General features: G+C 52.3%; 1 protein-coding gene across 2 annotated transcripts; it reads right to left on the bottom strand.

Annotated features, from left to right (window-relative positions):
• Positions 1-55: 55 nt before the first annotated feature.
• TCFL5 (transcription factor like 5) lies at positions 56-18,028 on the bottom strand. 2 transcript variants are annotated; one of them, XM_031433482.2, is made up of 6 exons: positions 17,370-18,028; positions 16,300-16,486; positions 15,851-16,013; positions 13,967-14,213; positions 12,168-12,309; positions 56-828 (listed from the first exon to the last, which is right to left on the bottom strand). In XM_031433482.2, the coding sequence occupies exons 1-6, from the start codon at positions 18,026-18,028 to the stop codon at positions 706-708; spliced, it is 1,521 nt and encodes a 506-aa protein (XP_031289342.2). In that variant the 3' UTR covers positions 56-705. The 2 variants fall into 2 exon arrangements, with proteins under 2 accessions (XP_031289342.2, XP_064352991.1); XM_064496921.1 differs by having other exon boundaries at positions 13,967-14,210.
• Between the last annotated feature and the right edge of the window lie 8,186 nt (positions 18,029-26,214).

Below are 26,214 nucleotides of genomic sequence, written 5' to 3'. Positions count from 1 at the left end.
CTAAAGGCTGTTGGTATTATCTGTTATAATAAATAAAGCCACTCATTTGAAAAACTCCGTTCCAAACACTACAGTTTATTACACAGAAAGTAATGCCTCAATATGGAACGAGGGCATTGAAGCAGCCCCTGTGACAGTGTTTCACTTATGGACAAAAGCACCTTTAAAGGAAGTCTCTGGAAAATTTCCAGCAAAATGGTTTAACATAGGACTGCGTTTTGCAATGCAGCTCTGTGTGGCTGGAAATCATTGCAAGGGGAAGCGATAAACAAGTGAAATAAAAATTCCAAACTACTTATAGTTAAGAACAACTAATTTGTTCCAGTTGCTAAGGGGCATATTTAAAATGTAAATGAAATAAGTAAAAAGCTATGTACCTTTTAAGACCAAAGCAATTACAAAGGATGTTAATTTCTTTACGTTATCATGTTAAGAAAACATGATAGAATCAGACAGATAATTGAAAAATTACTTACAAATTGTCAAGATGTCTTCGTCCCCAAAAGGTCTAAGAGGACATTAATGGATATTTTGTCTTAAATATTTTTACAAAATGTGCTTTCAAAGTCCCCACCGAAGTCCCATCAGCTGAGCCGTGTCCCTGGAGCGTTAGACTGTCGAGCGGAGTCCCAGGTCTGGAGGAGAGCGTTTATGGGTCACGAAGGGACGGCCACGTACTTCCCCAGGTTTCCCGTTCACGTCTGGTCACTTGATCTCCATAGTGGGGCTGCTCTGTAGGCTCTCCTGTGCGGGACACGTCACCAAGGAGTCTGGTCTGGTCAGCTTTAGCCTTCTACCAGTTTTACCGCAAAACACACTCTCAAATTCCTAAAGTCAAGAAATGGTCATCAATGTACCATGTTCACAGACATGGAAACAGCTGGCATCAAAAACAAAACGCTGAAATTAAGAGCCAAACTACTTCATGAGTCAGAAAGAGAAAGACATACTATATGATATCACTCATTAAGATGTGGAATCTTAAGAGAAAAAAAGAGGACAATAATGGACTCATTTACAAAACAGAAACAGACTCGCATGGTAAACAATCTGACGGGGAAAAGGGGGTGGGGAAGGGATAAACTGGGAGTTCAAGATCTGCAAATATTAACCACTATATATAAAAGCAGATAAAAAACAAAATACCTTCTGTACATCACAGGGAACTACATTCAACATCTTGTAATTACCTTTAATGAAAAAGAACATGAAAACGAGTATGTGTCTATGTATGCATGACTGGGACACTGTGCTGGACACCAGGAATGGACACATTGTAGCTGACTGCACTTCAGTAAAAAATATAAAACAAGAGCTAAACTACTTCAAAATCTATGGTTAAATTAAGGTGTCACCATTCACAAACACACGTCACATCTGGTAAGGGGAAACAGATGATAAAAATGAGGCTTCAGACATTTTACTCAGATAGTTACATCTGCATGTATTTTCATTTCCAACAGCTTCTCAGATGCCCGACCATCCTGTACACCCTTCTTGTATTGAAAGACAGCCATGTATTTTATTTTTACATACATCACCTTTACCATTTTGACCATTTGTAAGCGTGCAGTTCAGTGGCATTAAGTATGTTCATGCTGCTGTGCAACCGTCACCACCATCCACTTCCAGAACATTCCACCACCCCACACAGACACTGGATCACTTACACAACATGTCCACCATGGGCACCTGCAGGCTATGGGTCCAGTTCAGGCCACTTCATCTCTACAGACTTCTCAAAAGGCCTCAGTTCTACCAGCTGGGTCAGACTGACAGGCTCTGAGCATGTGGGTCAGGCCCAGCCTCACAAAGGAGAAGGCAGGTGTGGGTGCAGGAGGTGTGGGTGTGGATGCAGGTATGGGTGTAGGTGCGGGTGTGGGTGTCATTGTGGGTGTGGGTGCAGGAGTAGGTGCGGGTGTGGGTGTGGGTGTCATTGTGAGTGTGGGTGAAGGTGTGGGTGTGGGTGTCATTGTGGGTGTCGGTGCAGGTGCGGGTGTGGGTGTCATTGTGGGTGTGGGTGCAGGTGTAGGTGCGGGTGTTGGTGTGGGTGTCATTGTGGGTGTGGGTGTAGGTGTGGGTGTCATTGTGGGTGTGGGTGCAGGTGTGGGTGTGGGTGTCATTGTGGGTGTGGGTGCAGGAGTAGGTGTGGGTGTGGGTGTCATTGTGGGTGTGGGTGCAGGTGTGGGTGTCATTGTGGGTGTGGGTGCAGGTGTGGGTGTGGGTGTCATTGTGGGTGTGGGTGCAGGAGTAGGTGCGGGTGTGGGTGTGGGTGTCATTGTGGGTGTGGGTACAGGTGTAGGTGCAGGTGTGGGTGTCGTGTGTGTGGGTGCAGGTGTAGGTGTGGGTGTGGGTGTCATTGTGGGTGTGGGTGCGGGTGTGGGTGTGGGTGTCATTGTGGGTGTCGGTGCAGGTGCGGGTGTGGGTGTCATTGTGGGTGTGGGTGCAGGTGTAGGTGCGGGTGTTGGTGTGGGTGTCATTGTGGGTGTGGGTGTAGGTGTGGGTGTCATTGTGGGTGTGGGTGCAGGTGTGGGTGTGGGTGTCATTGTGGGTGTGGGTGCAGGAGTAGGTGTGGGTGTGGGTGTCATTGTGGGTGTGGGTGCAGGTGTGGGTGTCATTGTGGGTGTGGGTGCAGGTGTGGGTGTGGGTGTCATTGTGGGTGTGGGTGCAGGAGTAGGTGCGGGTGTGGGTGTGGGTGTCATTGTGGGTGTGGGTACAGGTGTAGGTGCAGGTGTGGGTGTGGGTGTCGTGTGTGTGGGTGCAGGTGTAGGTGCGGGTGTGGGTGTCATTGTGGGTGTGGGTGCAGGTGTGGGTGTGGGTGTCATTGTGGGTGTGGGTGCAGGTGTGGGTGTGGGTGTCATTGTGGGTGTGCGTGCGGGTGTAGGTGTGGGTGTGGGTGCAGGTGTGGGTGTCATTGTGGGTGTGGGTGTGGGTGTCACTGTGGGTGTGGGTGCAGGTGTAGGTGTGGGTATGGCTGTAGGTGTGGGTGTGGGTGTCATTGTGGGTGTGGGTGCAGGTGTGGGTGTCATTGTGGGTGTGGGTGCAGGTGTGGGTGAGGGTGTCATTGTGGGTGTGGGTGTCATTGTGGGTGTGGGTGCAGGTTTGGGTGTGGGTGTAGATGCAGCTGCAGGTATGGGTGTAGGTGCGGGTGCAGGTGCAGGCAGGCTCCTGGAGCTCGTTGGCATCTTTTGAGAGAGAGACAAAGCTAAAGATGTCTCAGTTTATTAGACACATGTCTTGTAGCACACTAAAGAGAAAAGCCGTGCTATAGGAAAACGTGTTTTTAGAGTTAGAGAATGTGTTCATAAGTTTGCCAATCAAAATGCCGATATGAAAAACGGTTCAATTACTTGTTCCTTGGTTTTTGCCAGAGATTAAAGTTTTTAAGGGTAAAAACTGTACACATATGTAATTAAGCTACTAAATAGTACCCAAGCAATAGAAATAAAAGCAAGAATAAACAAATGGGACCTAATGAAACTTACAAGCTTCTGCACAGCAAAGGAAACCATAAGTAAAACAAAATGACAACCTACAGAATGGGAGAAAATTTTGCAAAAGAAACCGACAAAGGCTTGATCTCCAGAATATGTAAGCAGCTCATACGACTTAATAAGAAAAAAACAAACAACCCAATCCAAAAATGGGCAAAAGACCTAAACAAGCAATTCTCCAAGGAAGACATACAAATGATCAAAAAGCACATGAAGAAATGCTCCATACTACCAATTATCAGAGAAATGCAAATCAAAACTACAGTGAGGTATCACCTCACACCAGCCAGAATGGCCATCATTCAAAGGTCCACAAATAACAAATGCTGGAGAGGCTGTGGAGAAAAGGGAACCCTCCTTCACTGCTGGTGGGGATGCAGTTTGGTGCAGCCACTATGGAAAACAGTGTGGAGATTCCTCAGAAGACTAGGAACAGAGTTACCGTATGACACAGGAATCCCGCTCCTGGGCTTGTATCCAGAAGGAAATCTACTTCAAAAAGACACATGCACCCCATGTTCATAGCAGCACTATTTACAATAGCCAAGACATGGAGACAGCCTAAATGTCCATCAACAGATGACCGGATAAAGAAGCTGTGGTATATTTCTATAATGGAATAGTATTCAGCCATAAAAACCGACAATATAACACCATGTGCAGCAACATGGATGTTCCTGGAGAATGTCATTCTAAGTGAGGTAAGCCAGAAAGAGAAAGAAAAATACCATATGAGATCGCTTATATGTGGAATCTAAAAAAAAAAAAAGAACATAAATACAAAATAGAAACAGACTCATAGACATAGAATACAACCTTGTGGTTGCCAAGGGGGTGGGGAGTGGGAAGGTACAGACTGGGAGTTCAAAATCTGTAGATACTGACCGGCATATGCAGAATAGATAAGCAAGATTACACTGTATAGCACAGCGAAATATATACAAGATCTTGTGGTAGCTCACAGAGAAAAAAAATGTGACAATGAATGTATGTATGCTCATGTATAACTGAAAAATTGTGCTCTACACTGGAATTTGACACAACGTTGTAAAATGACTGTAACTCAATTTAAAAAGTTAAAAAAAAAAAGCTACTAAGTGTAGCGAAGGAAGCATTTCAGAGTGGCAACAAGCAGGACCCGTGCTGTCTGTGAGAGGAGGCATAAAAAATGGAAGTATCTTTGTGAAGGGGAAAAAAAGAATGATTTTGTCCTAGAGCTGGTTGTTTCTGGACGGGAAAAAAATGGACACAGAAAGTGCTGGAAGGTTTGTGTAAAAGGAACCTTGAGAAAAGAGTCTTGTGTGTGGTTAAGACCAGCCAAGATTAGATTGAATTTAATTAAGTAAATGAATTCTGCTATTAAAAATAAGGAGGTGTAAGACAGGGCTTGGTTTTCTCTCTCTATTAAGAGAACAAAGTTTTCCTGGAATGTTGAGTTGCTTTTGATAACAAATTGTAAGTTTATTTCTCTAGGTAACTCTGAGTTTTCCAGAGGGCTCCTGAGGCATCTCAGAAAGAAATATTAGACTAATTAAGATTATTTAGTATGTTAATTTACTCGAGAAACATACATGTAAAGTTATTAGAGAGCATAACTGCTCACGACACGTAACAGTGCGCGCAGGCGAGCGGATCCCAGTTCAGTTTGGTAACAATTCTGGCAGCCTAGATGGGATGGGAGTCCCACCAGGGTTGCCAAAAATTGTTACCAAATCGAACCTGGGGCTGCCTGCCCCTGCGCGGTAAAGTCAATCTACTGACACCAGGTTGTGGTGAAGGAAAGCGCGGTGTTTATCACAGGTGCCGGCGAGGAGTTTGAGTCTTCTGAGCAACAGCCACTCGAGGCTCCTTGTTGGGTGCCTGCAAGACACACTGCGCTCTTCTGCGCCACAACCAGGTGTCAGCGATGGCTCTGCTGCATGCAGACAAGTGGACCCACATTTGGCTCAGTAACATTCAGCCTTGTCGATACATCGCAAGGAAAATAGGACGGGGGAGCTAATGCAGATTAACAACTATTTAAAAGCCATCAACCGGGGGATGGGTATAGCTCCGGGGCAGAGCACCTGCTTAGCATGCATGAGGGCCTGGATTCGATCCCTAGTACTTTCATTAAATAAATAAACCTAATTACCTCCCGATCTAAATTTTTTTTAATAAAAAAATTAAAGCTATCAGTGAAATGCACTGTTTGCATACTGATTCACCTAAGTCAACTGTCAAAAGAGAAACCCAGGCAGGGGTGGAGGTGGAGGAGGAGGATGCCACTGCTGGGGCTGTGCTTTCGAACGGCCCTTTTCTTTTTAGAGATTCACGTGCGAGTGAAATGATGAGATGATGAGACGTCTGGAAGTGCTTTAAAACAATTCACTGATGGTGGGAGGGTGAGGAGGTAGAGATGAAACAGAGAGACGCCTGAAGCTGTGAGAGACACGGGACCCAGGAGGTCATCATTCCAGTCTCTGGTTTTGTGCGCGCATACGTTTCTGTAAGTTGTTTTTATAAGCACAGCAGCCTCACACAATTAAGTCTAGGTTTACGTGTTTTTTTTTAATGATAAAATACATACAACATAAAATTTGCCACTTTTATCGTTCGTTTGTAAATGTGCAATTCAGTGGCTTAGGTACATTCACGATGTTGTGTAATCACCACCACCATCTGTCTCCAGGACATTTTCATCTTCCCAAACTCAGACTCCGTCCCCGTTAAAGACTAACTGCATCTGCCGCCCCAGCCGCTGGACCCACTGTGCTAGTTTCTGACTCTGTGAGTCTCATGACTCCGAGGACTTCAGGTAAGCGGAATCACACAGTGTTTGTCCTTTCGTGTCTGCCTTTCTCGCTCAGGATCCTGCTTGTTTTGTTGTTAGGTATTTATTTACTAACATTGCAAAGTGGGCTTTATTATTATTCCAGTTAAATTTTTTTAATTTTTATACAATTTTAAAGGGTTATTTTCCATTTACAGTTATTACAAAGTATTGGCCAAATTCCCTGTGTTGTGCAGTACATCCTTGAGCCGGTCTTACAGCCAACAGTTTGTCCTCGCCCGCGCACCCCCACACGGCCTCCTCTCCCACTGCTAACCACTTGTTTATTCTCTGTATCTGAGTCTACTTTTTTGTTTTTGTTTTTTGGGTTTGTTTTGTTTTGTTTTAGCTTACTTGAAAATTTTATTTTGGACGTTTTTTGGAGGGGAGGGAATTAGGTTTATTTGTTTATTTATTTAATGGCGGTGGTGAGGACTGAACCCAGGTCCTCATGCAGCAAAGCACATGCTCCGCACTGAGCTGTACCCGCCCCGCGGCTTCTGCTATGTTCGCTAGTTTGTTGTATCTTTTAGATTCCACATATAAGTGATATCACACAGCATTTGTCTTTCTCAGCCTGACTTACAAACTTTCATTCTTTTTTATGGCTGAGTAATATTCCACTACGTATGTGGTGTGTGTGTGTATATATATATATGTATATATATATATATATATGCCACCTTTTCCTTATCCAGTCATCGGTTGATGGTCACTTAGGTTGCTTCCATGTCTTGGCCATTGTAAATAATGTTGCTGTGAACACTGGGGTGCATGTATCTTTCTGATTAGTGTTTTTGTTTTTTCAGATATTTACCCAGAAGTGGAACTGCTGGGTCATATGGTAGTTCCAATTTTATTTTTTTCGAAAAACCTGCATACTGTTTTGCACAGTGGCTGCACCAATTTATATTCCCACCAACAGTGTGGGAGGGTTCCCTTTTCTCCACATTCTTGCCAATATTTGTTATTTGTGCTCTTTTGATGGTGGCCAGTCTGACAGGTGTGAGGTGCTGCCTCACAGTGGTTCTGATTTGCTTTTCCCTGATGCCTAGTGGCACTGGGCATCTTCCCCGTGCCTCTCGGCCAGCTGCACTTCCTCTCTGGAAAAATGTCTATTCAGTTCTTTTGTCCAGTTTTTAATCGGGTTGTTTGTTTTTTTGATGTTGAGTTGTATGAGCTGTTCATATATTTTGGGTATTAACCCCTCATCAGTCAAAGCAGAACCATCAACAAAACGAAAGACAACAGATGATGCAGCTGATGTGACCGATCTGCGTCCTGCTTTGAGGTCCATCCACGTCGTGCAGCAGGTGCCAGAACTTCATTCCCTTTGATGGTGAAACACAGTCCGCTGTCTGAGCGTCAGTGACGTTGAGCATCTTTCCGTGTGCTTATCGGGCATTTGTTTACCTTCTTTGGAGAAATGTCTATTCAAGTCCTTTGCTCATTTCTGAATTGTGTTGTTTGTCCTTCTGTTGCTGGACTTCAGTAGGTTTCTATTCAATTCGAGTCCAGGAAGGGCAGTAAATGCGCCCTGCCGTCTCTGCTCTGACTTCCGAGTCTCCTGGGGAGGCTGGGGCGCTCCCCCTGCTTGCACTCAAGGCGCCGTCTGCCCGAGGCCGCCTGTCCTCTGCTCGGAAGCGGGGCCTGCATGTAACATGAGCTACTTTCCTCCCGAACATTAAAGGTTTTCAGTGGGTCTCAAGCAACATAAGATGAACTCTGGTTTGACCACTCCCCATATTCTGACACCCAAAGCCCAAATAGAAAATATCCGGCTACATTTGAGAAGCAGAATTTACCTCTGAGAATAACTAAGAAGAAGCCAGAGAGAAGAAACTCATTTCTCAGACGTAAGAAAGTGCTTTGAGAGTTTCTAAACCATCTTCGGACGAGAAGGACAGCCCTGGGCGCCTGGCTTCACTTGGAACGGCTCTGCCAGAGGTGGGGCGAAGTGGTGGCGTGAGGGGTGGGGGCAGAGCTCAGGGGCGGAGCACGTGCCCAGCAAGCACAAGGTCCTGGGTTCAATCCCCGGTACAATGAACAGCAACAAAAAAGCTGTAGCTCAATCTAGACTCTCACGAGGTCCCTGGAACTCAATTCACAGGGACTTGGGGTGACCATGGAAGGGGGGGACACGCGGACGCCAGCCCTCAGCTGTGCCAAGGTGAGGCGGTCTCTGTCACTCTACTCTCCCAACCAGCATCTATTTCAATAAGACCCAAGAAAAATAATCGATTTTTAGGGGATTTTTACAACTCATCAAACACCTTGAGATGCTGGCTGGCCAAAGTTGGTATTCACCTTAGATTTGTAAATATGAGAATGCCAATAATAAAAATTACATTTTCAGTAGGAAAAAGAAAGACGGTTCTTTTTTGAAAGAGACTATCAAGAAATTACATGTGTCAAAAAATACCCATTAAGAAATTAATCAGGAAATTAGGAAGAGGAAGAAGCCTGGTGTTGTCTGGACAGAGAAGAGAGAATTACAGGCAGCGGGTTAACGGAACCGAGAGGGACGGCAAACCGCGGGCACGGGTGCAGGCGCAGGCGCGCGCAGCCGACACCCGGCCGGCGCTGGGGCAGCCCTGAGCAGCCGCGGCAAGTCCAGCGGCAGTGGGAGGCGCCACGTGGGGTCTCGGAACAACGGGTCTGACACACAAGAGACAGAGAGGAAAGGCCTGAATCACAACTCGTGATCTCCACCTAATGAACAGAACTCGCCAGAGGACGCGCACTCCTTCCACATCAACACAGAACTTGAGAGCGCTGACCACACCAGAGGTCACGACAGGCATCTCAACAAACTGTTAAAAACTACCATCTTCTTTGATCACCCGGGGGCCGGGCTGGGGACAGGCAGGGAGGGGGAGGCACGGGGGACTGGGGCTCAAGGTCACCACCCTGAAATGTCACCTGGCAACAACTGCATGTAACCAGCGATCCTGGGTTGGATCTGGACTGGGAAAACGCTGCAGAGACTATTACTGGGAAAAGAGACAAAATCTGAATGTCAAACTTGAATGAGGTAATAATATGACAGCAGCGTCAAGGGCCCCGATGCTGACCGCTGTGTAAGCACGCTGTAAGATTAACGTGCTGCTCTCAGGATCGCAGGCCGAAGTGCTCGGGCACGAAGCGGCATGGTGCCTGCAGGTTACAGGCAAACGGCTCAGACCACTGAGACGGAGCAAGCAGGGCAAGACGTTCACAACTGGAGGTTCATGCAGAGCTGGGTGGGGGTACGAGGGGCTCTTGGAACTATTCTTGGAATCTTTCTGCCAGTTCAAATTACATACGATTTTTAAATTACCATAATTACATACGATGAGTCATCTAAATCCAAGATTCTACAGACACCTGGCCTGATCCCTTCAGTCTCACAGCCGTAAGAAAAGCCGTCGGGCGGGGTGGTGGGACTGTAACAGCGTGTTACTGAAAAACGTAACTGAATGCCGTGCGTGACCAAGGCCGCATGCTGGTTTGCGGAAAAGCAGCCGCAAGAGTCAACTTTGTGGGGAACGTGAATATGGACTGGGTATCAGATGATGTTCAAGAACCACCGTCAACCCTGCGAGGCATGGAAGGGGCCCCGGGGCTACGTGGGAGGTGCACACAGGAATACGCAGGAGTGAAGGTTCACGGCGTCTGTCACGTCTCTGAAACTGAGCAGGAAGTGTGTGCACGTTCTACACGGTCAATGTCAATGGATGAGACTAGGTGAGGGTTGGACAGGTGCTCACAGACTCTGTGCAGGAGAAAAATTACACGAAGGGGGAAGCACCCACTTGCTGACAACAACCCGCAGTCGCCCAGGCAGGTCTCCCTCCCGAGCTGCTCCACCCGGGCTCCAGGCCACAGAAAACCTAGCCTGTCACTCGGCGGGGGGGGGTCCTGCCCGCCCTGTTTCTCCCCACGCCTCCCCGCACCATCCACTCAGATGCCGGAGCCAGAACCCCGAGGGCCCCACTTCCTCTTCCCAGACATTCCACATCTGGTACCGCTGGCCAGTAGGCCCCTGGCCAGTCTCAGCAGAGAGGCCACGGCCTCTGACCAGGGTCCACGCCTCCATTCCTGCCCCCTCCCCAGCCTCTCCCTCCTGGAGCCCGGTCTCCACACACAGCAGCAAGAGCGGTCCTCGCCAAGCACCGAGCAGACCCGCACGGCGGGAGGGAGGCGGCCTGTGCACCCTCCGCCCCGGGGTCTGTCTTATCCAAAGTGCCCCCAGCGTCCAGGACAGAAGCCCGGTCAGAGGCGGAAAGACCTGCGGGATGAAATGTGTACTAAAATATTTTGGGAAAACCACGTAAGACTTGCGTGTATCGTATCTTTAAGAACCAAACTGCTCAGGCAGCTAAGAGAGGGCCGTAGCTCCGGAAGCAGCAAGCACACAGGGCTGAGGCCGCGCGCGCCCCAGCGCCCCGGCGGACCGCTGCTCACGTCACCTCAGCCCATTGCCTGGGGGGTCCTAGAACCCGGCCCAGAAACAATCTATAAATTCAATGTAATCAAATTTCAGAAATATCTAGGAAGTATAGTACATGAATATTAGTATCCCTAAGTTTTTAATCTGTTTAATCTTTGGGTTTATATGGAGACAGTAAGTTTTTCAGTTGTTGGAAACACCTTCAACACATTTGAATGAATTACATAAATAGTAATTTTCCACTGCTAGGTACACAGAGCCAAACACTGTATCATTTTTTCGAATAGTAAAGCTTTATTTTATTAAAATAAACCAAGTCTACCGCTAAAAATGAACGTTCAAGAGGAACCACACTATACATCACCGTAAATGATCCAATGAGAACAAGTCTGACACAGGTATTGCTCTAAAACGCAATAAAATGGACAGCGAAAACCAGGAACTCAGTGAAACTGTGTCACTAACAAGATGGAAATGCACGTGGGCCCAGAAAAGGGACCAGAAGACAGACTCTCAGCCCTCAGCCCGGGAGGGCCGGGCGCAGGCTCCAGACATAGGAGGCTCTTTCTGAAGTGGTTCCAGGCTTACTCTGCCAACGCCAGCTCGGGGCTCTGATCAGACTCGAGCTGTGGCCAACAGCAGCGACTGCACGACAGCTCGGACGAGGGACAAAACCAGACCCTCTTCACTAAGGCCTCACCACCGCTCATCCTGACCACCCGAACCCGGAGGCCGGGACCTGGAGCCGAGGGGCCCCCAAGGCTGAGCACAGGAGCCGGTGCTAGGAAGGCCTCTGCTCTCACCTCTGAGCCCCAAGGAAGGGACGACTGGACTCTCTCGCTCACACCGAGCGTCCGGTCCCACCGGGAGCCAGCCTGGCTCCCAGGAACCGTGCCCTGGACCAGACAGCGGGGTCAAGCAGGCAGCTGTACTAAGGAACCGAGGAGCGCGGGCCCGGCCCCAGTCGCCGCAGTTGCCCAGTCGCCCAGTCTGCACACGCTCTTCTCTGCCTTCTGAACACGTGTGTGTGAAGTCCAGACTATTTCTTTGACATTCACCTGCCTCTTTTTTTTTTTTTTTTCCTATTCATGCTTTATCCCTTTCACAAAATTTTCTGAGGGCAAGAAACCCACACCCTACAGGTCTCTTCAAGCCCAGGACAACCCACTACTTACAGCAGGTGCCTCACCTGTCCCCTGACAGCTTCGGCCTTCACACTCGGCGGTCAGTGAGCAGAGCCAGGCTGCGGCTGGCGCCCCGGTGAGTCCGAGGCGCAGCACGAGGAGCAGAGCCGGGCTCACAGCGGACTCAGCTCTGACGCGAGGTTCCAGGGGCCACAGGGCAGTTTGGGGGATCTCAGGGGGGAAAAGATAAAAGCAACACTGATAGGCTTACAGACTCCGAAAATCTACGTGGCCCGAATACTGACCTTTTTCAGAGAATCTCCGTGTCTTTCCTGAATGTACTTCAGGAATGCCGTGGTCCACTGCAGAGTTGTGGCCTTGTCTGTCTCGGCGTTGCAGAACGGGACCAAAAGGTTCAACTCGTCACAGCAAATGCGGATTCTGCGCCTACAGTCAAACCCAAGGGCATCACATGGAGAAGCCGAGGCAGCCCAGAGGAATACAGCAGGCGGCCGAGAGCTCAGACAGGGCCCTCCTGCCCTGGGACCCCCCTCCCGCCACACAGCGGCCCCCAGGTCAAGTCTCCAGACCAAGGAGGATTCTCAGCTTTGATTCTCCAAGGGGCCCCAGTTCAGAAAGGACCACAGACCACTCGCATGTCAGTATCTCAGAACCTGGTCTTTTTAGAGATGATTTAAATCACAGCAGGAGTCTTTTTATTAGGCCCTTTTTAACTTTTACATACGACACTCGGTGACACGCACAGCCCCACGTGAGCTGACCCTGAACAGCTTATACAACGTGGCCCTTGCTTCTCATCTGCCCGGCTGTACACCCAGAATTTCAGGGCAACTTTTAAGGTAACGACGACACGGGCGTCGCCTGGACCCTCTGTAACCGCAGGCTCTGGGCCCCACGGGCACCCGCCCATTCGTCCTCGTCCCCAGCCCCAGCCTGTGCAGGATGTGATGCCCTACTTCACAGATGAGACACTCAGGAGGAGGCAGAGAATCTGTGGAAGGCATCAAACTAAGAAGCGGCAGAGTGAGAATACACACTCTTACCATAACCGCATACAAGGCTTCTTTTGTTCAGATAGTGGGTATTCAGTAAACATCTCTTAAATAAATGGCAGAGTAGGAACAGTGGCTATTACAGTTCACGGTGAGTTCAGTTAGAATGTGTGCAGACGCGTGTCTAGGAAAGGTATGTGGCCGGCTGGCTCTAATACAGCCCTTTGAAAAGAAATAAATTGCTTGGGGGAGGGCACAGCCCAGCGGCAGAGGGCAGCCCAGCAGGCACGAGCGAGGCCCTGGGTTCAATCCCCAGTCCCGCCGTTAAAAACAACTAAATAGACAGACCTAAATCCGTCCCTCCCTGAGAGAAGAAAGAGGTGCTTTAGTTCAACACTGCAGCTGCAGAGATGAGATCAGTCTCGCTCAACGTTACATTTCCTGAGCCTCAAATACAAGCCAGCACAAAGTCCTCAATAAATGATTAAGTCAGCCAGCTCTACGTCAGGGGAGCCTCGCGTGGACACCCAGCTGCACTAGGACCACCAACCACCTTCGGACTCTGCAAGAACGGCGCAGATAAAACAACTCGTCCTTCGCCAGCATCCGTAAGAGGACCCAGCACAGCTGGGCGCCCCGGCTGGCGGGCAGGCCCCTCCTCGGGAGGCTGTCCTGACCTGCACCCAAGAACCGGGGCTTTGGGAGGGCTCCCCTCGCCGGCAGTTGGGGGCTCCGGCGCCTCAGCCCTTTGTGCACAGAACGCTGTCAGACACCAGCTTCCCCCCGGGCTCTGGATTTGGCTGTGTGCCAGGGCGGGAACCACCACGACTGTGTCATCAGTCCTGTGAGGTCCCGGGGGGCCGGGTCTCTGAGGGGCCTGGTCCCCTGGACTCCTCCCCACGCACCTCTGCTGACCCTGCTGGGCCACAGATCAGAGCCACGAGTCCTCCTAACGGGTCATCAGACCTGGGGGAGGCCTCGGGTCCCCCAGTCACTTAGCAAAACCAAGTGACTGCTGACTCTCGCCAGCTGGCCTCCCTCTGAACGTGGAAGCCGGCCTGCGCGGCGGCTCAGGGCTGCGGCCGCCCTACCTTCTGTCTCTCTCCATGCGGTTGTGCCTCTCCCGCCGCTGCGACCGCCCGCCCTGGGGCCCGCCCGGGGCCTGCTCGCCGAGGTGGGGCTGGGAGGACTCCGCGGCCTGCCAGGTGCCCGGGGCCGCCGTGGGGCCCTCGCCCACGTTCTGGATCTCCCCAAGGGCTCTCCGCTCCACGCTGGTGTCCGGCTGACGCATCCGACTCCGATTCCTCTTATTTATCGCTTGTTTACATAGCGCTTCTTCTTTGCAAAAGAAGAGAAAAGTGGTATTTTAGTTCTTCTATTTTTCTTAACTTGCCCCATTATATTTCTTGGTATTTCCAATCTCAGATACAAACATTAACAGGCAAGGAGCACACGGAACAGAGCAGGAAACAGGCAGTAACTCCATGTGGGCGTCAGCACAAAGCTCTAGGTCAAACAACACAACTGAACAGAAACCAAATTTTAATGCCCAAGTACCACGAAATCAACCCGTCTTGTCGACAGTCCCGCTCTTAAATCAACCTGCATTTTAACTCTCATCAATGAACAGAGGAACCAAGAAGCTGTTTGATTATTCTGATACACAGAACGAAAACGAAAGCTGGAAACACCTTCTCCAAAAGATCTTTACACACAATGACTCTAATACAACAACTGCTGTTCTAACCATGACGCTCAGAAGAGGGTAAAACCTCAGTGGCTCAGGATTAAATCTGCTCTCACCTCACAAGTGAGATTCTCCCCGCAAAAGGAGGAGTCACGTCATCGCTTGACTTACGCTACAGAAATACGTCAGATTTCCAGCAAAGCACAGAAGGCCTCTAATTAGCACGTGCGGTGACGTGCAGCCCCAAGGTGCCACTCGAAGCCAGATTCTCTACAGCAAAAGATTGCGCAACACAAATCTCAGAATGGGGACAACTTTGCAAGAGACGCTGAGGGGAATTCACAAGTATTGGTAATATTTTATTTCCTAAGCTGAGTAGTCTGTACGGGGACTACTTCAATATTAACCTTTACAAACCTTTTACAAACGGTTACATGTACTTCTGCACACGTCACTGTTGTGTAACAAGGAAAAATTAATTTCTGACGTGGGAGAAAGCAGAGGCACTCCATCCGTATCCTGTCTTCACTAGCTCTTGAGAAGCTTAGCGTAAGCTGTGTTACTTTGTTGGATAACTTGAAAAAGAATGTTTTCAGGGACAAAGGGATTGAGAGTTGATCTTTTAGAAGTAAGCAAAGTTTGCCTTCAGCAGTTTCTTTACCTCTAAAACTTTCTGAATCACCTTATGGCCTCTTGCTACCAACTCAATCCTCTGCTTGTCTGCAGACTGTCCCCTAAAGCTTTTTGCAGAGTTCAGACTCCTGCCCCATTCACAACATATTAAAAAAAAAGAAGGTAAGTGCTCTCAGTAACTTGAAGGCAACTGAAAACGTATGGAAATCCACCATTTTCCTGTTTCCGGAGCGGACTGTAAAGAAAAAGCAGCCCCTAAACTCAACATTTTCATGCCGAGTATAAATATGATGTTCGAGAACTACATTCAGTATCTTGTAATAGCCTTTAATGAAAAAGAATATGAAAACGAGTGTATGTATCTGCATGACTGGGACATTGTGCTGCGCACCAGAAAGTGGCACACTGTAACGGACTGCACTTCAACCAAAAATGAATAAATAACTATGACGTTCCCCATTCCTAAGAGTGTTCAAGATGAGGTGACCGGGCGGGCGGGACGAAGGGTCCCCAAGATGTAAAAGGCCTCCCGAGACATTCGCATGTGTTTACAAACCACCTCGCCCTCTCCACCAGCGGCCAGAAGCACCCCGAGGGCATAACTCAGGCGGGGGAGGAGGAAGCGCCGGCTGGCTCCCGCTGTATCGCCGCTTACCTCCTACTTTAATCCAGACCTGCTCCGGCAAAGCTTTGTTTCTACCGCCCAAAGTCTGTTTAGTGGATTCAATTTCTTGCTGGTAACAGAAAGAAAACGCCCGGGGCAATCCAACATCCTGATGCTTGGCAGCTTCAAGTACGGAACAGGAGTTACCAGAACTCTGGAAAAAATGAAGCGACAGGAACTTCATCAACACTCGACTTCATCTCCTCTTTTTCGCACAAGTAAAATGCACGTGAACAGAAGTAATGTCAAAGCTATTACTATGAATCTGCAGAACTTTGGGTGCACTGAGGATTTTACAACATCGCCAAACCACACATTCTCGGTTTTAAAAAGTTACTGAGCTCAATGAATGAAAAAAAAATCCTTGAGAGGGACCTACCTAAAAGAAAATTCATCCATTTAATAAAAAAGAGCAAAGCTTCGCTGATCATCTTCCCTACCTGTGTTTGTGAGAGGTTAGAGTTCCCACCAGCAGAGCACGCGCTCGTGGTAAACAGTGGGCACGTAAACTGCAGAGCAGTCGTCGCAGCAGCAGTTTTATTTTTCACTAAGGTCGTACATTTGTTTTGTTGCTGATGAAGAGGAACATTCACTAATTCAGACGGATGTCGAATAAGAGTTACCAAACTGCCAAGACAAAAGAGACCCAGAAATACGTGACGCGTGTGTGGCAGGTAAGTTCCCCTGAAACACCGCAGTCACTATCACACGCTAATGCTGACATTCGATTTTCTAGCTAGGACCTCCAATCTGCCCGATGAGCACGCCCTCATCATGGGAACCTCGCAAAACAAAACTCAACCACGGTTGCAGGGGACGAGTTCAAACTTTCTTCTTCCTCACCCTGGAAGCGGGGGCTGTGTCCCCTCTTGGTTACCTCCCTTCCCATCACACCTCTGACACCAATCTTTCTCTGGCCAGCCTCCAAAATCTGCTGACTACGGACAAAATGGGAAACTACAGAGTGGGGACAGACAGAAAACTGAGGCGGCATCCCAGCCGACAGGCTTCTCCCAGCAGCTGTTGCAGAGAGATCACTTGTGGGCTGGCGGGCTGGCTGCAGAATGAAGCTGTGTTACACACTCAAAGCCTCACAATATGGCATCTTTCGCTCCTGCATCTGTGCGTGCGCAGGGAGGTCAGCCCTAACCCCAGTCAATGGGGGGGGGGGGGCAAACCTCTGGTCCTCAGGAGCACCTGTACAGCTATCTTAATGCATCTGTTCCACACGCAGGTGCTGACGCAGAGTGCAAACCACAAAAGGTGATGCTCTGGGTTATGCACTTAACCCTGCTCGCTCGCTGTGCCTGCACGGAGCACACAAACTTTCAGGTCGGCCGCCCCCAGACCCAGCGGGGCCCGCTCCCTGTTAGGATGCAGGCTGCGGTGAGGCCGCTGCTTCTCTGCGCAAGATCCTGGTCTACACTCAGACGGAGGCTAACGCTTCTCTGTAGGACCCCAGGCCCACACCCAGACCCCGCGGGGCCTGCTCCCTGGGAGATGCACCCACTTGTTGAGCGCCACGCCGGGCTCGGGGGGCTCGGCGCCTCGCGGGGCAGGTGGGGGCTCGGCGGGGATGCTGTTGAAGCGGTCCTCCAGGCGGACGCGCACGGCCGACTTGGCCCGCGCCTCGGACGCGCCCTCCGCGCTCTCCTTGCCGGCGCCGTCGGGCGCCTTGGGCCGGGGCGCGCCGGGGCCCGGGCCGTCGGCGCCCGGCGTCTTCTCGGCGGCGGGGGGCGCGCCCGCCTCGCTCAGCAGAAGCATGCGCAGCTCCTGGAAGTCGATGTGGCCCAGGCACGGGTTGGCGCCCGCGAAGCCGCCGTCGGCCAGCGCGGGCGGGCACAGCACCGGGTACACGGGCGCCGCGCCTCCTGCCGCCGCCGCGCCCCCCGCCGCCGCGAAGCCCCCCGCCGCCGCCGCCGCGCCCGGCGCCGCCGCCGCCAGGAAGGCCGAGTTGAGGCGCGTCTCGAGCTCGCCGTCGGCCGCCGCCGCCTCCATGTGCGAGTAGAGGATGTGCTGCAGCTGCGTGTACTCGATCTCCGTCATCTCCACCAGGCTCAGGTCGGTGGTCGTGAAGCTCAGCCCCGCCTCGCCCAGCGCCGCGTCCGCGCCCTCGGGGCCCGCCGGCCCGCCCGCCTGCGGCGGCTCCCGCGGCCCGGGGCCCGACATGCCGGCGCCAACGGCGGGGGGCGCGCGGGCGGGCGGGCCGGCGGGGCCAGGCCGGGCGGGGCGGGGGCGCGGAAACCGCCGGCCACAGCGCGCCTGCGCCGCCCGCCCGCAACGGCAGCCCCACCCCGGCGCGGCCCCGCCCCGGCCCGCGGCCCCGCCCCGCGGGCCGGCCGCGCTAACCGCCCGCCCCGCCCCCGGCCCCGCCCCGGCCTGCGCGCAGCCTGCGCGCGCAGGTCGGGGCGCGGGGGGGGGGTGGCGCGGGGGTCCGCGGGGCTAGGCCTTCCCGGGCCTAGCTGGGAGTCGGGGCGCAGGCAGGAGGCCCCATGGGAGTGACTCCACCACGAGTTCACGCAGCCACGGGGCGCAGTGCCGTCCGCCTTCTCCGCGCGTGGGGCCATGAGGGCTGCGTGCGCCCCGACAGTAGACAGGTGAGACAGCTGCCCCCAGCACAGGTGCGACCAGGCCGTCTGTGCGCAGGTGAAAGCTCAGTCAGGTAAACACGTGGTGCACGAGTTCATCCTAGAACGGGCCAGGGCGGGTGTGATCGATGCACCCGACAAGCACTGGCCAGTGACCTGAGAGATTTTTAGAAGCTTTTTGAGCTATAACGCACATGCCATGTGGGTTCGTCCGTTTAAAGCGTGCCCTTCGGCGGTAGCATATTCACATCCCAAAGCCACAGTCAGTTCAGAACATCTTCACCCCAAAGAGAATCCCACGCCACTAGCACTCCACTCTCTCTGTGCCCGTGGGTTTGCTAACCCCCGGCACTGCACAGAAATGGTACCATACAATACGTGGTCTTTAAAAGAATTACTCTCGCAGGCTCAAAATACTTACTGTACCCCTCTCACCAGTACCCCGGTCTCAACCAGTGGTTGTTTTCTGTAGAGGAACCAGGTCATTTAAAGAAAGGCTTGTGATTCAGGCACAGTTTTCTAACAAGCAGGCTCTGAACCTCCTCTTGCTCATTCTGTCACAGCTCAGACGTTTATCTTTGCAGTGCCGTTTGTTTATTTTGCAGTGTCTTTTCTTTGAACAATATAAGATCACACTATGATTTTATAATTTGCTTTTCTTTTTTTCCCACTTAATACGTCCCCGGGAGGGAAATGACGGACTACTCGCAAAAAGATAACAGGACAAATGATCAATCTTTTAGAAAAAAAAATAAGGGTATTTTCCCCCCACACACCTGAGGCAAAAATTAGTTTCAGATCATTGAAATACCTAAATTTAAAAAGCAAAATTATACAACCACCGAATGTATAGGATAGTGATAGAATCTTTGAGACGATTCTAAGCATGATGCCAACACGGACGGTGAACTGCAGATTCGCACCTGGGATCTTGTTTACAAGCAGATTCTAACTCGGCCCGCCTGGGTGGTCGGCCCGCCTGGGTGGTCGGCCCGCCTGGGTGGTGGGCCCAGACTCCCCCCTTTCTACGGAGCCCCCGCTGATGTGTGTGCTGATTGGTGGACCCCACTGTGGGCAGCAAAATCACAGAGTGAAATTTACAGTGTTTAAAAGAGAAAATAAAATCAAGATTATATCTGATCTGGCTTTTTGTTCATTGGAAATAAAGACCATTGGCACCTGCACTGTTTTTGTGTTTCTTGATTTGGGTGGAGTTTGCAGGTATTAATTTCTGAGACCTCTTTTAGTTAGATATGACACACGAGGATGATCTGGCTTCAGTGGGGTCTGCTTTATAAATAAAACGTGAAGAAAATATCAAACAAGCTTTTTTCAAACTCTGAACACGGCTCCCTATAGTTCTGGTCTAGCCCTAGGGAGGCAGCCCCCCTTGCTGGGGAACCGTGCTGAGGGGTCAGGGAGAGCCCCAGGGAGCAGGGCAGGCAAAGAGCAGCCCCTGCCCCAAACCTGCAAGAAAAAACAATAAAGAGCATCGTGGACGGATGGCAGATTTGAGAGGGCCCTGAAGTGGGGCCAGCTTTCAAGGACCGGGAGGAGCCACAGGGGAGACCCCGCGGGGGCAGGTTCAGCTCTGGACCAACAGCTGGGTCCCCAAGCACAGCATCCCTGGGAACCTGGTGTCCCGAGAACACGTGTGTTGGGCGTGACACTGTAGCAACACGTGCACCCTGCGAAACCGGCAGGACAGGAAAGCAAAACTGCAGAGCGATGACGCGGAGAGATGCGCACAGATTCTGAACCACATCTTGGCACGTGGAATCCAACAAGGTTTCTTTGAAAAAAATTACTCATCACAACCCAGGGGGGTTTATTCCAGGGACGCACGTTTTGTTTACATTTGAAAATCAACAAATGTGAATGACTCTATTCACAGACCAGAGAGAAAAGCGGTATGATTACCTCAAAAATGCAGAACAAAAGCCAATCCAACATCCATTCCTGATAAATCTCTGTAAACCAAGGGCAGGGGGAGCCCACACCTGATAAAGGGCAGAGCGAAGTAACTACGGCTGCACGTCCTTTATGGTGAAAGACAGGCAGCTTTCCCTCGACGAGGAAGAAAGGGAAGACACCCCCTCCCGCTGCTCCGGCTCAGCACTGCCCCGAGGCCCTGCTCAGCGCGACACAGCGAGGGCAGGAAGGGCCGTCAGACGGCGAGGCAGGAAGCAGGCCTGTCTTGGCTTGCAGACAGCACGGTACTCTGGGCAGAAAATCCTAGGACTCTATAAACAAGCCAGGAAGCGAGCTCAGCAAGACCACAGCATACGAACACCAACCGTGAGCGCTGGACACGTGGACACTGCGGCTGAAGCATAAACACCACGTACAATCACTCAGAAACACGCTTACGAGCAGGCTTCACGGGACACGCACAGAAGGCGCACGTCGGAGGCCGTCCGGCCTAGGTGCCCGGCCTGCCCCCCGCCCTGCCTTCTCCATGGGAGCCACTCATCCTTTCCCCATCTCCATAGTTTTGCCTTTTCCAGAAAGTCATAGAGTTGGCATCACACAATACGTAGGCTTTTCCAGATTGGCTTTTTCACTAGTAACATGCATTTAAGTTTCCTTGACGTCTTTTCATGACTTGACAGCTTATTTCTTTTTGGCGCTGAATAATATGCCACGACTGGACGGACTCCAGTATATTTACCTATTCACCTGCTGAAGGACATCATGGTTGCTTCCAAGTTTTGACAATTATGAATTGAGCTGCTGCAAATGTCTGTGTGCAGGTTTTTGTGTGGATGTGAGCTTTCAGTTCCTCTGGGTAAATGCCAAGATGACTGCTGGAGCGTATGGTCAGAGTACATTTAGTTTCGGAAGAAACCGCCAACTGTCTTCCAATGTGGCTGCACCGCTGTGCCGTCCCAGCAGCCGAGAGAGTTCCCATTGCTCCACACCCTCGCCATTGCTGTCAGTGCCGCACGTTTCGGACAGTCTAAGAAGTGTGCTTGGTGGCGCTTTGGAGCCTCGGTTACAATGCCAGCTAGGCGGCAACACCACGCAGGGCTGCGACAATGTCTTCGGGGACGTGGCGGGGGGGGCTCTGAGTCAGCCACCAGTGGGGCTATTTCTCCAGCATTTGTGGGACTGGAATCAAGGGATGGAAATGGGTGGCTGCTGTTACCTCCACTGAGCTGCCAGCAAAATCTGTGCTTCCTGTTCCTGCAACTTTTGGTTCTGGAGGGCTCAGTCCCAGGGGAGCAGTGCTCCCTCTCGGGGACATAGTGACAGTGTCACTGGGCCACCAGTCGATACTCCTGTCCAGCCACTTTGGGCTCTTCAGGCCAGTGAATCAGCGGGCAAAGCAGGAGTGATGGGGCCGGAGGCCCAGGGGGAGCAGCACTCAGGCAGGGCAGCCGCAGTTCAGACCTGTCAGGATGAAAGTTTGGGTCACCCACAGGCGAGGAGCCTCCAAGGGGTCCTGGACTGGGTAGCAGAGGAAGGTTATTCTAAACACCAGCAACACTACTGTGACTGGGGCAGCGGGGAGGCCTGAGATAGCTGAGTCCTGTGTGTTTATTACCCACGAACGTCCGTTTTCTTCTCTTCTCTTGTCCCCGATCATCTAAGGTGAGACCGGTCCAGGGTGGCTGACCCCCTTCCCAGAGTTTGCAGTACTGGGCAGCACCTGGAAGTGCGAGTCGGCCAGAAGACTGAGCATCACTGGGGGTGAAAGAAGGGACTGTCTCCTCTGCCAGGGGACAGGGTGGTGGTGTCATGTCAGGTGGGGACCCGAGTTGGTGCCTATGTTTGGGAATTATGGCTCAAAGGGCAGCTGTAGGCAAGGTTGGAAGTGCGCTGGGGCCACCATGACAGGGCTGGTGCTGGTGACTGGCGCTGGCCGGGCCCCTTTTCTTAGAAGCCCCTCCCCTGCATGTTCCTGGTGAAGGGCACCAGAAGGGACAGTTCTGCCTGAGATCTGAAGGCCAGGAGAGAAGTGACAGCCATTCCACTTTTCCTACTCAGAGGGCTGGGCCAGGGTCTCACACGTGAAAGTCATCTCCCCAGGATCCGCTCAGTCTGTTTTGGGCCAGGGTTGCACCTACCTTTATGACAAAGTACGCCAGCTTCTCAGGCCGGACACCCACCCCCTCGAGGTGGCAGGCAGACAGGGCCACGTGAGGCTAGTCCACCCTCGAGGGCCCAGCCTGTCCTCCCTCCCCTTCCGGCCCCTTCCCGCCCCTCCCCTCTGCCCGACCTGGCCCTCCAGCCCCCCGCCTCCAGCAGGGACTACCACTGGCTCCCGCAACAGCCGGGCCAACTCTGTCCCCAAAGTCCTGATGCCTCTCCCCAGCCCCGTCTGTCTGCCTTTCTGTGTCTCCCTGTCTCTCTCTGACCCCAGTAAGGAGAGGGGTAGAGAGGCGTGAAACCCATGCCCTGGCCTCAGGAGACCGTTCTCCACACGTCTTGCTAGCGCTGTGACTTCTGAGTTTCGTCTGCTCCTTAAGGAGGAAGAGAATTGGGCCCACCTTTGTCAGAGATGGGATCTCAATTAGCTGCTTAGGAGAATTTGAGTACCTTTGTGACTGATTTCAAAATATTTGGAAAAATGAAATTTGTTAAATGCTTAATTGGGTGTTGAAGTGTCTGATAGTCGGTATTTGAATATTTTTTAAAAACATTGTTTAATAGATTTATGGGACTAAGAAATAGGACACAGCAAACTACGAGTCTCCCCCTGCTTGCTCAGAAGTTCCTCGGCTATTAAAGTACTAATTAATCACACACACACACACACACACACAAAGAAAAGTGGGGGCAACTGATTTGAACTCCCAAGGAAACCCCAGCGGGGGGCACGCTCACAAGCGTGAGACCAACACTCCCCTGGTGCGTGGTGAGGGGACCTGGGGGATCAGAAGCGGGCGGAGGCTGCAAACTGGTAAAAGGCAACACCTGAGAAGCAGAAAAGTGGTCGACCCAGAGCTGAAGAGACTGGGTCAGAGCGCCCAGGGCGGGCGGGGCGTTCCAGGACAGGCCTGGGAACAGGCGGTGCGGGGAAGCCAGAGGACAGGGCGGCAGGGGACCTGCAGGGCGTGACCTGGAGCAGAGAGAACGACGGGGAGACCCCAGCAGAAGGGCCCGTAGCCCCTCAGCGCGGTTTCCCTCCCTCCCTCCGGCCCACCTCCTGCCTCCGGGATCTTGATTTTTAAACCAAAGTGAAGTGTTCACCTGTTACTCATGCACATGTAATCTCAGATGTCCCTGAGGGTCTTTGAAACGAAGAGTCTGTCACTGCTGTGGTCCAGGGCAGACAAGTGTGACTGCAGCCGAGTCACCTTCTGACTTGAGCTGGTTTCTCTTTGTTCCTGACGTGTGTGTGCTTGCGTGCGTGCGTACCTGTGAGTGTGCGTGCATGTGCCCGTGTGGGAGGTAGGACTCCCCTTAGGGAGCTCCAGCATAATCCGCCGTCTCCCCATCCTGGGTGTCTGGGGGACTGGTTGTCACTCACATGCAGTTGAAGTCACGAGCGCAAAAGCCGGCAGACCCTGGGCAGACCACTCCTGCCCCCAAAACTGCCTCCCTTGTGCGGCCCTTAGAGGTGCCCCACTCCCACCTGGTCTGCTGCCTGTCCCCCGGGTTTGCCTTATCCAGCCTGTCCCGTGTGGGGCCCTGCCGCCGGTGGCCGTGGTCTGGCGCCTGTCCCCGCTGGACACCCCGAGCCCCCTCCCCACCAGGGTCTGCACCTGCGCTTGCCTGCTCCAGGTGGTCAGCGTGGTCCGTCTGGGCATCGCCTGGAGGGCATCTGGGTGGTTTTGTGGTTTGGGCAGTGGTGCAGAAAGCACTGTAAGTATTTGCTTACAGATTTTTGTGTGAGCATGAATCGTTGTTGTTGTTTTTAACTTAACCTATTTCTCTTAGGGAGGAGGTAGCTAGGTTTATTTATTTATTTTAATGGAGGTACTGGGGACTGAACCCAGGACCTGTGCGTGCCACGCAGGCACGTCACCCCTGAGCTGTGCCCCCCCTCCGCATCTTTGTTTGGGGAGTTTCGCCACCATCTGACAGTCTGTCCCCCAGGGAGCCCGTTAGACTCACTTCCCAGGAGGACCCTCCTCTGCGTCTCTGCGTCTTCCGTGCTGCCTCTAGGCTTGCTGGGCTCTCTGGAGACCCTGAACCATCCCGGCACCTAAGACCTGCCCCCAAACCCATCCCTGCCCCTGGGGTGACACTGTCCTCAGTGCAGTGCTGGTGCATACCTTGGGGTAATGTCTCGCAGGGTAGTGGGGGTTCTGGGTGGTGTGGAGTTGACCCTGACATGTCACTGATTGGAACCCGGAAGCTCTTCTCCAGACGGTGCCACCGTCCCACCCACCCCTGGGCCGTGCCAGCTGCCCCGCGCCCTTGCCTGTACTTGTCATGGCCAGTTTTCTGACCCGCGGGGTGTGATGTACCCTGCGGTGGTTCTCACGGTGGCTCCACCGTGCCTTCTGTTTTGCTAGCAGACCCTGATCCCTGATTCGCTCCCTTGCAGCCTGGGCGGCCAGGAGCCAATCTGGCCCAAGGGGTGACACCACACGCTTTGAAGGGGGATGGGCGTGGACAGCCCTGCAGGCTCCGTGAGCGGTGAGGTGATGAGGGTGTGCGTGCAAGGGCAGCCTTCTTACAAACCTGAGGACAGAAGTCACAAGCTGGGGATGGCAGGGCGGGGGGCCCTCTGTGACATCAGGCTGGGGCTGCCTTGTGAAGCTCGCGAGAAAAGGGGGCCAGAAATGCCATTAGGAACGCCTGTCTCTGGATGGCAGCATCTGGGGGAGCCTGATTTCCTTACTACCCTTCCTTCTTCTCCCACATTCTCCACGGTGGACATGGAGGCCCCCTCAGATCCACAGGGAGCACGTGTTCTCTTGACAGAAGATAAAAACCTTTTGAGCAACATGAAAAACGTAAATGCTTCTGATGAATTCCTGACAGCTTTGGGAGTGCTTCTGATGAATTCCTGACAGCTTTGGGAGTCGCCCAGGAGACAGAAGTGAAATATACCAGAATGCGTAGCATCCCGACTTCGTAAAAGAAGAATAGAGGGGAAAAGAGATTAAGAGAAACTGATGTACAAAACATTACCAGCAGTAACTGCTGGGTGCAACAGGTGGCCTCGGGACCCTCTCCTTTCCCGAATGTCCTACAGGAAGTACACAGCACAGCCATTCGAAGCCCTGAGACCCAGTAGCTACCAGCTCCGACCCCTGCCTCCGAGGGGCTCATACACCCATCCCCTGCCTCTCCTCCCCTCCCGCTCAGGCCCCTTTCACGCACAGCCAGTCCGGACCCGTGCTGTGACCCGCCCCGGGGCTGGTATGGGTGGGGGCGGGAGAGCGACTGGCCCGCCGCCCTGGGAGGCCCTTTCATCCTCCCTCACAGCTGCCCCATGGAAACGGATGGGGCATCTGGACCAGGAGTTGAAGCCACACGGCAGCCAAGCACTGCGGCCCTCGAGCCCCAGGGATGTCTCAGAGGCATGCATGGCTGCTGGGGGCTCAAGTGGGACTCCCCACTGTCAGGTCTCCGGGGAGCCCAGCGCAGGACAGTGGGTGACGTCGGCGAAGGGGGTCATGGGTGGAGCCGTCGGGGCTAGTCCTGAAGGAGTGGGGGTGGGGGTGACGGGGGAGCCTGGCCGGGCGAGGGTTTTGTGGCGCGTGTACAGGATGGGCTCTGGGAGGACAGAGGATGTCTAGTCGCGGGCACACTTTCCCCGACTTTTTGGGGAAACTGCTGGAACAGCAGCCTGCAGCCAAAGGGCTC

Source organism: Camelus dromedarius, chromosome 18, assembly GCF_036321535.1.
Source record: "Camelus dromedarius isolate mCamDro1 chromosome 18, mCamDro1.pat, whole genome shotgun sequence".
Lineage (NCBI taxonomy): Eukaryota > Metazoa > Chordata > Mammalia > Artiodactyla > Camelidae > Camelus > Camelus dromedarius.
The sequence above is the reverse complement of the archived record's forward strand: the minus strand, read 5'-3'. Positions and strand labels throughout refer to the sequence as shown.

Coding starts and splice junctions, on each gene's coding strand:
- TCFL5 (XM_031433482.2), bottom strand. CDS start 18,028: ATGTCGGGCCCCGGGCCGCGGGAGCCGCCGCAGGCGGGCGGGCCGGCG. Junction 14,214..15,850: donor GGTCTGGATTAAAGTAGGAG/GTAAGCGGCGAT, acceptor TCTTTTGCAAAG/AAGAAGCGCTATGTAAACAA. Junction 829..12,167: donor ACGGAGATTCTCTGAAAAAG/GTCAGTATTCGG, acceptor TCTTGACTTTAG/GAATTTGAGAGTGTGTTTTG.